The 12,835-nt window shown below is 42.2% G+C and overlaps 1 protein-coding gene across 4 annotated transcripts in view; it reads right to left on the bottom strand.

Moving 5' to 3' along the window:
* Positions 1–12,835, bottom strand: part of vti1a (vesicle transport through interaction with t-SNAREs 1A) — a 107,521-nt gene that overhangs the window by 36,812 nt on the left and 57,874 nt on the right. For all 4 annotated transcript variants that reach the window (XM_068583856.1, XM_068583854.1, XM_068583857.1 and 1 more), the window contains one exon: positions 1,056–1,126. In XM_068583856.1, the coding sequence (XP_068439957.1) occupies positions 1,056–1,126 (71 nt within the window). The remainder of the gene's footprint in view (positions 1–1,055; positions 1,127–12,835) is intronic.

The raw sequence follows: 12,835 nt of genomic DNA, 5'->3' as shown, positions 1-12,835 counted from the left end.
TGTATATGTGTGTGTAAGTGTATATGTGTGTGTGTGTGTGTGGGGGGGGGGGGGGATTCATGCTAAAACTATACCTTCTTCACCTTCTTTTTAATGCAAAAGAGTTGTTAACCAGCCCTTCCATCCTGTGTCTTTAAATCTTGATTTATCTTCACTTTGCTTCTGCCCCACAAACTGCCTTTAAAGCCCTCTTGAGGCTGTGCGTGTGTGTGTGTGTGTGTGTGTGTGTGTGTGTGTGTGCGCGCGCGTACGTGCATGTGGTTTAAGGGGTTCAGCAAAGAAGACTCATGGGAAGAAGAGAGAGAAAGAAAGCAAAAGAAACACTGAGCAGGTACTCTCAGTAGACGCTGTGGACCGTTTTGAAAAGAGATGTTTGACTTCCTTTGAAATCGCCTGTGCGAGGCCCACTGCTATGTTGTGGTCTTTAAGAGGGTGCAGTCAGTGCTGAGCCCCCTTCCTGTGTTTGGTCTTTTCTGTTAACTGTATGGAGAAGCAGCGCTGAGGATTTGGGGTTGGTGGGTGGGGACTCTCTGAGGGGAAGTGGGAACGAGAGAGGGAAACTGGAGAAGAGTGCTGAGATGTAAAGGAGGGTAGGTGAGGAAGGATGGCAGCTGGCTCATCACCGTTTAGATGAGAATAAGAAAGGCGGGAAAACCCCGGAGAAAGGTGCACAGGTATACTATGTAGCCACAAGCAAGCTGATTTCACTGCATGTGGCAAGATATGCTGAACATTACCTACAATTAAACAAAAGAAAATTTTAATTATGAGGTGATATTGACTCTAAATATGTACTTGAGTACAATAAAGTGCTATCAATAAATATGCACGTTAACTTTTCAATACAATTCTGCTGACTGTGTGTGCACCCATGGAAGCATACCCAAGACGGTGTGTATGCCGTTTGTGTGTGTGTGTGTGTTTACTTGGCAAACCACGCAGAAAGTGGTGAATGTTGTCAATGTTGCGAACCAGCTGTAACACCTTTACGGTCTCACAAACACTTGTTAGAATAGACAGATGAGTGTGTGCAGGTGGTGTGTGTGCATACTCACCCTTTCTCTGGCTCTTTGGATCTTCTCACGGTCACTGTTCAGGTTGGAAAGAATCTCCTGGCCCACTTGTTCTGTAAAATAAGCAGGTGCAAGATGAGAAGAGTGGGTCTGACATTTGCTAAATTAAATGTAAGAAAAAAAGAAAGAAAAGTAAAACAGATTGAAAAAAGGCTTCGCTTGTAACATTAAACATACAAATGTCATATCCATATTCTTGGAATATCTGCATCATTAGTAGTGGACTCTAATGATTTGCACTCCCTTTTGGAAAAGTCATGCGCAAACAGTATTACGACAAAATAAATGTTTTATATGGAAGAGCAATGCCATCATTGTGCAAAATGTCGTACCCTAACTGTAAGGTGGACAGAGACAAGAGTCTCCTCTAGAAGGAGTTTCAGGAGGCCAGAAAGTAGAATATTCAACTTAAAATACTTTAGTAAATAGACAACAAGTTCTAGGAAACAATCCCCCAGCATCCAGCCTGACAGTGGGGTCCACTCAGCCAATGCAATATTCATTAAGCCACTCTTTTATTAAATGCCTCTCGTCAGTTGCAGATGTAAACACATTAACGCACAGTTATAAAACATCCCCGACAAGGCACCTGACAAGCTTGTCATTGGTCACTGTCATTTTCCTGTCCCTTGGGTTGAGAATGAGAAAAGGAAGCAAAAACAAAAAATGGTGAACCAAATAAGCTGCCCACCCCCCCACCCAATCAAAATACCCACTGCTCTGCCATCAATGTAACCATACTGCTCCAGTATTAGCGTTTAAAAATGAGGGAGGCTGAGGATGAATCAGAAAAAAAAGGAAAAGAAGTGAAGAATCTTTGCATGGATCAAAGACAGGCTTTCAAGCGCACCAAACAAATCCGGAATAAACAACGCAGTTGCTGACTGTATTACACTACACAGGTGCCGCACACCAAAGGGCCCACGTGCTGAGCGCCTGTTTGGGGGGTTGAGGGGGGGGGAAGCGGTGCAAAAATGGGCTACATCTGGCAGCTAAACAAGAGAAGAGAGAGAGAGAGAGAGAAATAAAGAGAATGATAGAGAGAGACAGACAGAGAAAGGGGATCAGGGAAAAGAGGAGAAAGAGAGAGCACTGTCAAATGAATGACGTTTGTCTCCCATTCATCCCATCCCTTTTACCCCTCCACACTGTAAGTGACTCAAATGTGTCTCTTCCTGCCTTCATTAATTTCTAATCTGGGACGAGACAGATTGAAGGATACCCAGATTAAACAGTGCAGTCAGACAGTCACATGTGACAAATAGGGCAGATTAAAAGACTGAGTGCAGGTATTAATAACCATAAAAATACAAGGCCCACCCCCGTCCCTATTGGAGAAGAACAAGGGATAAACAGGAAGGGAGTTGTTGCAGAAATCTTCTGTTACAGAGACAAATAAGCACATCTATCTATCTCAGTCAGGGCTGGGGCTTTCTTTTTAAATAAATGAGTGTGACAAGTACTGCAGCAGCAGACTTTTTTCGATGGCAGGTGCATTATTGGAAAGGTTTGCGACGTATAAAAAGATGGATGAGGCAGCAGGAGAAAAGGCCTCCGATGGTAGCTGAACCGGAGCAATCAGCACTCATTACACATATTCTGTTCAGGTATGTTTTTGCAAGACCATCAAGGTTTCATGAACATTTAGCTAACAAAAACTAACTCTTAAATAAAGAAGACGAATGACGTATAGCGACGTTCATTGGACAAGAACGATACCACAGTGGGTTCAGGTGTTGGTCTGTTGTAGAGTAGCATGGTGCTAGTCCTATCTAAATAATGGCATGAGTAGTTGTACTCTCCACATAAACATTAAGAAACTATTCTTTACACTTGATCAAGAGGGAGACCTTTCTACACTGTTTTGACAACAGGACATATTCAGACACAACAGCACAGTATCAATATGCATATTAAAGGAAGATAAACAAATGTCACTGAAGGCACCACTACTGCTCAAAAGCTCCCAACAGAGAACAAGCGTTATGTAAAATCAACAAAAAGTTCCATTATAGCTTGTGAAGCTCCCCAAACACACACCCCTTTAGCCATAAGGGATGTACAGAACGCTTCCCGAGGGAATGGATGGTGTTTATTGTCTTTATCATGGATCTTCCTGTGCATTGCTCATTCTCTGGCATGTATCTACATCTCCATTCATCTCATTTAAGTGCTGCTGTCCAGTGGTCTGTGAAAAACATCATTAGTTACTGGGCGAAATAACTTATTGGGCAACAAATGGCGCAAAAATATTGAGTAAAAAAAAAAGGCAAAATTGACTGAAGAAGAATAATGAGAGGTTTCTTAAGAACTACTTGAATACCGTGATGGATCATTTCATCATCATAATTCAGTTAATGTAGACAAGGCTCCATCCACAACAGTCAACACCTGTAAAAAAAATAATACAGCAAACTGGTTCCTCCAGCCTGTTGATGCAGGAATTATTTGTTTATATATTCATGTTGATGCGTACGGTTTGGACTTGTATTGTTAAAATATCCCATATTTTTGTTTAGCCAGCACCTTTAGCACAAAATGACAACAACAAACATTGTGTGAGGTATTAAAAAGAAGAATAATCTACAGTTAATAAAAACAAGGCAGGAGAGGAGAAATAATTTAGTGTTAATGCTCCTGACTTGTTGCTCGTTAGTGTTTAAAATATTCCCCTCCTGTTTAAACAGCTATTAACAATTTAAATAACCCTGGCCCAGAGGCCTTGCTCTGACTCACTTGTTAAAGATCCCCCATCCCCAAAGGTCCATTTAACAAGCCCATCATTACATTACGCTCACACCAGCACCAGTGAGCCTCAAATCAACTTATTCCCCTAATGTCACTGTACAAAACAATTAGTATAGAAAAGTTGAACCCACAAATTAGATTGAAGGGGGAAATAATGTCTGGATCAGGAATTAGACACACAACTGACATCGCACATAGCTTTGTTTCATCAGCTGAACATCTGCTAAAAATGATTCGGTGGACGGAAAATATATTTACTGAACAATTAACTTCATTAGCGTCGAACAAGCACAATAAAACCAGCCAAACAGAGTTGGAGAGAAACATTTCTTACAGGTTTGGGTGGTGGAAGGTTGTTCACACAACATAAGCGATATAAGGACATCTTGTGTTGTGATATTTTGCAGACCAGAAACTAATCGTTAGTTGCTGTCCTATTCTTCCTTACTTACGAAAGCAGAAAGGCTTGCTCATTTTCTCATACTGTCAGGTGTTCGAAAGAAAAGGCTCGACTGATCATTCATAATGCTGCGTAAAAGAGGAATGTATCATAAACTGCACAAATCCGCCCAGTTTGGCTCAGGACAATACTCTTCAGAAAGCCAACAACTCTGGTATCATTCAATCCTCCACAGCCTTCAACTTCCTCCAGTCCATGGACACATTTAATTGGAGGCATCATCTATTTTACAGGAGCTGTTTCAGAGCAGTTACACACTGTCTAAGGGCTCTTTCGCTCCTTCTTTGTTGCGTTTTTTTTTTTTTTTTTGCCTTGCTCCCTCCGTCCCCAGAGCGGAAAGGGTACAAGACCTGACAGTGGTGTGCTCTGAGGCTCAGCACAGCTCCTTTTCATTAAGCAGTTGAGACCACTTTTTGAAGGTTACCACACACAGTTGTATCCGGACACAAGCCACACACTCCAACAAACGGGGCATGGAAACCCATGGGAGGTTTGAGGGGAAGTAAGGAGGAGCCTGATAAATGTTAGACCATACATTTTTTTCTCCCTCTACCCCTCATTCACACGCATACACACACACACACAGTGCAGCAGTCAACTTATATGCCTGTGGCTCCCAGGTGAATAAAGTTACCGTCTTTATACACTTCCAGAGAAGCTTTTTTTTTTTTTTTTTTTTAAAGAGCTTCTCAAGTCTACAACTGCCTGGTGACAGACTTTCATCACCTCCATCAAAGTTGTACCCACACAGGGATGTATTTGTAATGCTGAGCCCACAGGCCATGAGGCTAGCACCTTCGCACTGAGCTACAGCTCAAAATAAAGAGGTGCCAAGTGCTCGGTCACAGTGGGGGGGCATGTAGCATCAGGGCATGTAGCATCTGGAAGCTCAGCAACATTACATGATTACCTGTAATAATAACAAACTATCATATGTTATCAGGAACTGTTACATGCATGAACGGCATTTCCACCCTGTGCGTTGAACGCTGATTCCTCTTTAACAGCACACTGCATCAGGTAGGTGAGACACAGGCAGAGTCTAAGCACTTAAAAGGCCCAAAACAAGAAATATTCTGGGCAGAGAGAAGCAGATCCAGTCCACACTGACTTAGCCCTTCCCCTTGCATGTGTATGAGCGGTGGTGGGCAGTCAGGGTGGATTTCTGGGGCCTTTCTTCACTCCGCCAGGCTCTGTTTTATTCATCGCCTGCGCCCTGACCCCGCAGAGCTCCTGTTCTGACAAATCACTTCTGATTAAGACAGATCTCAGTTAGTCAGCCACTCAACTTGGCCTATTCATCATTCCATAGAAAATATCCCGCTCTCCTCCCCCGTCCCTCCTCCTCCCGTCTCGTTTGCCTGTCCGACAGACCGAAACAAGGCGCAAGAGAAATTTCCGCTGCTGTTTTAAATGGCTGATTATAGACAATTGGTAGATGGAGAGACGTAAGAGCGTCTTATGGGTGATAAGACGCAAGTTTAATGGGTATAAATGACCGGGTCTGTATGACAGCAGCTGGTAATAGAACCGTTTGTTTAAGGCTGAACCGTAGTGGAGAGCACTGAAAGCTATTCTCTCCTTTTTAGCTCCCCCTCCACTTTTTTCTCCACCTCAACCTCAAATTCTCAGATCACCAGATTTACGTTTTTTGAAAGTCCCTTTCAATGAGAATTGATGAGGCTTGGAAAGGAATAGCTTGTTTTACATTTATGAAATCACCCAGACCTGCACGTCCCTGTGGACATGCAGATACTCTGACACAGCCCCTTATATATACAATGTTACTATGAGTTGGTTACAATGTAAACAGCATATACACCGTTTGAATATTTACTAACAGTCAGATGTCGACGAACATTTATATGCAAAGATAGGCCATAATAAACTACAGCAAACTCCTTACCATGTACCAAGGCATCTTGACAGCTACAAAGCTATTGTGTTAAAATGTCTAACAAACCAGATTAAATTAACCTGAACGACAACCCTGCCAGTGGCAGCGGGCTGAGAAGCAGGCGGGCTGAGTGGAGAATGAGGGTCCCGACAAGCAAATTGCCTGGACTTAATCAACCAGTCTTACTGAACCATCCAAATGAAAACTAATGGACTTGGGTGCTTGCTGTGATTGCCTCACATGCAACAATGTGTAGGTAGGAGCATTGCTTTCTGAAGTCTTCAATTAAAAAATAGGGAATTTCTACAGACGGCTGGTCAGCCTATATACCTATTCTCCGCGTATCGCGATTGGTCAATTGTCAAGCTCAAACAGAGCGGACTTATTAATTCCATTTCCAGTGCGAGGAAAATGATTTTGATTAAACTTGGTCAAAATTGTAAAAAAAAAAAATTATGAAGTTTAAAATTAATTAATTTGTGTATGCATTATTCATATTCGTGACATTTGTGTCACACAATTTTGCAGGCCACATTGCAACTAAAATATACAAAAAATAAACAGTGATCGAATAAAAATAAATAAATAAACACTAGTACAATCAAACTTTATTCAACCACAGTCAGCCTAAATAATAAAAACAGATTTTAAGTGCTTTATTCTGCAACTTAAATAATTTGATTTTATTATCAGCTCGGTGGCTGTATAAATGATGGTGCCACAGCAAATGAGCACTGTAATAACATAATGACCATATCTAAGCTGAAGGTCAAAGTTATGTATAAATGCATTAATAGATTTGGCCGCATTTGGAAGACAAACACATTGAAGCAAATTTGAGCTCTCCCAATGACTCGAGGATAGACAGACTAAAATGTAGGAGGAAAAAACATGTCATTTGGTTCTAATCAAACACAACATCTGATGTAGCAGCCGCCGGTGGAACTGACGGAAGAGAAAAGTTTGCCAGTTTGTCGGAAATGGGAGAGATGTACAGAGGAGGAGGAAGAAGAAAGGGAAAACTTGACGTGCCTCTGGTTCATTTTCAACAGTTTAGAAGCGCTAATCATCACATTACTGTTGATTAAAAGGCTTTCACGTCTCTAATCAGTAAGTTGACAGGCAGATCAAAGAGCGAAACACAAATTTCTTGCCTTTTAATTATCTGTACAACACCACACCTCGGGCAGCTCTTCCCTGCCCATCTCCTCAAACTCAGCGAAAGACTGCGAAAGCAGATCTAACGTGACAACAGTTCATTATCCAATAAAATGGGAGATGGGGAGGAAAAAAAAGTACACACACCCACCCACACAGACACCCACACACAAAGCTTTAAGGCTTGATTGGTGAAAACCTGGGGGAGGCCTGCAGTCTTCTTTATTAACATGTCCCGAATTGGAACACCTTAATTATGTTTGTCAAAATCGGACGTGGCGTCAAGCTCATTTGCATGTTTTGACAAGGCCTGTTGGGAGGCTCCCTCTATTTTTCATCAGAGTGCTGGGAGTGCTTGGAGTATTTAGCACTTTTCAACACCGAGTGATGATAGGTTTCTTGTTGCTTAATGAATGAAATAAATTGTTAAATGTGCTTTGTTGGATTCACCCGCCCAGCCCCACTGTTTGTGAGCTAAACGCTAGAACTGCATCAGTTCACTGAGTGAAGTGCACACAAAGGAGCCTCAAGACTGTCTCGATCGATGCTTGATCGCCGCTCTTCTTCTAACTGACGAGGATGTGACGGCTTACGGAGCACGACTGTTCCCGCCCAGCTGTTCCCCGTCAAGTGTTTTGGACGTGAAAAAATCGGCACTACTTTTAGAAAAGCTTTAGCATCGCTTTGGAGGCTCTCAGAAGTCACATTAGCACATTTGGCGCTACAACAGATTGCTACCTGACTCGTGATCACATCCTATAAGAAAGCAATGGACCACTGCCTCCCCTCCCTTCCCCCATTAACAGCACACTAAATGAATCCTCGTTACGTCGATGATATGTAAAACAAGCATGGTCGAAAGCAAACAAACAATCTGTGGGGACATAGGACTGTCGGCAGCAATTTAGCGAACAAAAAAAGGAGGGCATGAAAACGAGACTTCAAACACTAGCCTGAATGGAAGGCGTAGGCCATTAGAAGTGGTTGCACTGACAGGATCTGACAGTTGGAAACACTTTAAGATTATTTTCCTCAAACTTTGAATTCATTAATACTCATGAGCTGAGGGAGGGCTCCCAAAACACAGCAAAAAAAAAAGAAAAAAAAAGGAGAGAGCTGGGCTAAGTGTGGAAGCTGGTTGTAGAGAGACGGGGGCCAGTGGATTTTGGAGCATAAAAGATAGTTTGCTAACACACTTCCTTTCAGATTCAGTATGAGAAATATAAATAGCAAAATAAAGGATGATTTTCTATATAGAGAAACCTCATGATTTAGTGTAAACTATGTGAAGGATTGACAGTTATTGATTTTTTTTTTTTTTTTACTTTACCCTGTAAGCATAATTTACCATTTCTAATGATGCATTTTCCTGAATTCTATTCAAATAGGAGATTCCTTTACCAGCTTTAGAAGTTGTCTGATAACTCTAACTGGCCTTCTGCAAGCCCAGACGACAGGAACAATGGCCAATAATTCAAATTGTACAACAAACATCCTTTACGTTTAACTTAAGGAGGAAAAGCTTTTTCAAACTACTTGCTGACAGATCCAAAAATTAAAATGCTCATTTCTCGTGCTTGAGAAATGAGTGTACAAGCTGGCAATGGAGTATAAAAGGTCTCTTATGTCTTTCACGGAATCTCAACCCCTTTTTAATTTGTTTATTTAGTTTAATTTTTTTTTTCTTCTAAAATTCGCATTCTCATTTCTACTCTCGCAGCATCTCTTGAACATTTTATGTTTCTATTGGTGGCATGCGTTCAATTCTTTTGACAATTCCCTGCCACAGGCATAGTTGCCCTCTTATGCACAGACGATACATCAAATTCTCTCTGGTAAATCTAAGGTGCTCTGACAATTTTGTTTGAGCGAGCACAGTGCAGCCTGTTATCAGAACACTGTGTCGTTGTGTGCGCTCTGACAGACGGCACAAACAGAAGTTTGTGTTTTACTTTAGGGTAATACCATCGCACTTCCCTTGCCGGGAAAATAATACTGCCATTATAGGCGGAATACGAAGCACAGAGGGAAGTCACAAAGGAGAGACGCATCATGTGCCTCATTTAACAATGACCGGGGCCACAGAGTTGAAGGCAGATTATTGTCAGCTTCTCCTGTGAATACACACAACATGGCACGACATGTGAGTGCATGTCAACGCTCTTGCGTACAGTGAACATTGTTTATTTGTGCTCACTTTATTGTTCCATTATAACAGACAGTCACTTCCAAGCGGTTTCGATCCATCAGGCAGTCTCATTTAAAGCCCTGTGTGTTAAATTCCTGCTTTCGTTCACTGACATTCATGCAAATATCACGTTGTGCATTACTGCTGGGCGATAAGGTGTCTCCTGTTCCTCATCATTAGCCAAACCGGCCTGAAGTGAATACCCAACTCGTCTGCCGCCATCTTCCACACTAATGAAGCATATCTAAGTTTTAAGACATGGCAGAACTAATTTAATCTACCTTCTAAGGGGCCTTCGCACCATCAAATTAATTATTCATAAAGGACATGATATTAAAACTCAATTGTCAACCGAGTAGCTGGCCCTTTTTTTAACCTCCCCCCGCCTGTCCCTATCTTTTGTCTTCGACTCCCTTTCTTTTATAGCAAATCCTTCGCTTTTAATCTATAACTGAGCAATACACAGATGGCATTGAAGCTGCTGAACAAAATAGTTTTTCCTTTTTTGAAGTTTGCAGATGAAGGTGAAACTAGGGATAGGGGAGAGTTTCTGCGATTGGTGTGGCTCCCTGAGGGTTTTACGCTGTGCTGATGGGGCCAGCTTCACCAGAGGAAAAGAAGACAGAGAGAGTCATCAAGTCTGTAATATTACAACCTCAGATACAGTTTTACTTTTCCCTCATGAATAATGTACGACATCTGGCAACGCTAATCTTGCCATGAAGTTGCTTGGACAGGTTGGACATGTGGAAGTGACACCAAATTTCTACTCCGCACAGTGGTTCTTTTAGTAGGTGTTATTTTCTCCTCAGGGGCGGGGTGAAGGTATGCGACCCGGCCGTGACTGACAGGAACAGCAGCAGCCGGGCATGGCTACAACAGCCTAAAGTCAGAAACTAATACTTATATGCTGATTCCTCATATAAGTATGTTGATCCTCCATGTCAATCAGAAAGTACAAACTCTGCAGATACAATGCGACAATATTTTCACCTCTACACCCTAAATGCACCTGCAGACACAAATACACGCTATGCCAGTGTGCAACAGCTCTGTGGGTGGTTAGAAGAGAATATATTTTCTACGTTTAGGATTTTAAGAATAACAGGCAAGAAGGACTAGAACAACAGGGAACCAAACACAGCCACAGAGGAGAGGTCGTATGCTGTTTACGTTGAAGACAACATTCTTAAGTAGAGGGGCAAATAGCAGGAACTATCCAAACATGTTTTCTGTCCCTTGCCAAGTAAGCCTATAAAGTGACAGCCAAGGCCCAGAGTTCCAGTTGGAATGGCTCATCCACACACGTTTTGTCTTATTTGAGAGAGCGAAAACATGTAGACTGTTCAGCAAATGAAGAAGAAAAAGACTCTGAGCTAGCAAACAAAAATGTGAACAATTGACTTCGCAAGTTTTTCACGAGAAAGAAAATACATTCAGCATGGCGGTCACACACAATGTATTTGGTGGTGAACTGAATGTAAACAACTTTTATTTAGAATAAATACCACAGGGCACCTTTAACTTGAGTAAACACAATTTTATGGAACTACTGTTTTCTTTTGCGAAGTGCATTGAGCACTACAGCCTATGGCCTATTATTCTGTTAGTCTGTATGGGAATAGTCATGACATACATGGAAACTAGCACACTGCGATTTTACCCGCTCTAATTAAAGGGCATCTCACAAGGTTTTTATGTGGATCACATATAGTATGTTGAAAAGATGCAGACCCAAACATCTAACATATGTTCTGTGACAAATTTAACAAAAAGGGAAAAAAAAATTAAGCGTGGCACAGAAGTACAATAAATGTTGTTCCTTTGACTGATTAAATGTATTTAAAGGTGCCCACGTGTTGTCTCATTTCAGAGGCTTGTCAATGACCAGTAGTCATAAGGTGAAGTGAAAAAGAGTTTTCTGAATGCGGTAATAAGAACCAATGTTGAACACATCAGAGCGAACAGCATTCTGAAATAAAATGTTGGTTTTGAATACCTATCCAATATGAATAGCTTTCAAGGTGCATAGGAGGTTTTGCTTGTTGCCGATGGAATGAATGTAAAAGAAAGAGAAACTCATTTGGCAGTACATCTACAGCAAACATCATCTGCATGGGAGATAGGATATGATAGAGCGCCGCTATTACAACTGCAATATGAGCCGTGACAGTGGGCAGCCGTCCCCTGATTGTAATTGAGGCCGACGCGCGACAGCCCCGCGTGTGCCCTCTCTGCAGTGGCCTGGGGCATAGGGCGTGCTGACAGAGGAGGCACCGGAGACAGTGGCACAGCGTCCTGGCCTGGCACGGCCATGGCATGGTACCCTTAGGGGCACTGACCCTCCCCCCTCTCAACCCAGCGCAACTTTCGCTGCTTCACCTTTGTCACCAGGCAACTTGGAGGCTAACGAGAGGGCAGCCGAGACTGCTTAGCAATTCCGCCACATCCGTTGGCTGGGTATGCAAGCAGCTCTTTTTTCCTCTCTTCCCTCAGTGTTCCTTCCCCCTTCTGCTCTGAGACCTTTGGTGAAATAAGTGTCAGCCTGAGGAGACAGGCACTCATCAACACTTAATACCTGGGAGGTATATTAATGCTGTGATGGTTTCCTGCAAGAGGGAAGGAAAAAAAATGCTTTGTCCTAGCGGAGAGAGATAAAGGACAAAGCCTTAGACAACTTTTGAGGATGTTAACTTTGCCTGTGTTTATGTGGATATAATGTGAAAGGTAGAAGCAAGAAAATTCTCTTATGTATTGTATAGTATTATCTCCAGACACTGGGAATAATAGTATGTGGCGGCCATGTGTTTTTAAAAGGATATATATTTATATAGAGTTTCTGTTGATCAATAAGTAACTGAGACTGATAGGAATAACATAATGCTGGAGAGCGAGGGAGAGTCAGGGAGAGAACAAGCATCAGAGGAGGAGCATGTTCGGTTCTCTGTACAGATCATCCCCGCCAGGATACGAGTTACACATTAAACTTCCCTTCCACAACAAGTGGAGCTGGAAGCCTACAGGGGCCTTCTGGTATCCAGCCGGAGATACATAATTAAAGGAACACGGAGAGGGAGCATGTTATTACCAATGTTTTCATTAGGCCAAGTTAACACATTGGTCTCCCACAAGACACCCAGACAACAGGCAAGGAAATGGATGGAATAGGATGCTGCCTGTTGGGGTCTAAAACTGTTCAAATTAGTGCTAAGTCTGCATCTTTCCATTCTGGTCATAGCGTCATAGCTCTATGAAAACATCAGAAATGTGAAAAACCATGCACATGCCTTCTTTTTTCATGATATTTTCAC

This window comes from Clinocottus analis, unplaced genomic scaffold, assembly GCF_023055335.1.
Source record: "Clinocottus analis isolate CAN_PGR_092001 unplaced genomic scaffold, fCliAna1.0.p SCAF_19, whole genome shotgun sequence".
In the NCBI taxonomy this organism is placed as follows: Eukaryota; Metazoa; Chordata; class Actinopteri; order Perciformes; family Cottidae; genus Clinocottus; species Clinocottus analis.
Note: the sequence above shows the minus strand (reverse complement) of the source record. Positions and strands in the feature narration are given on the sequence as shown.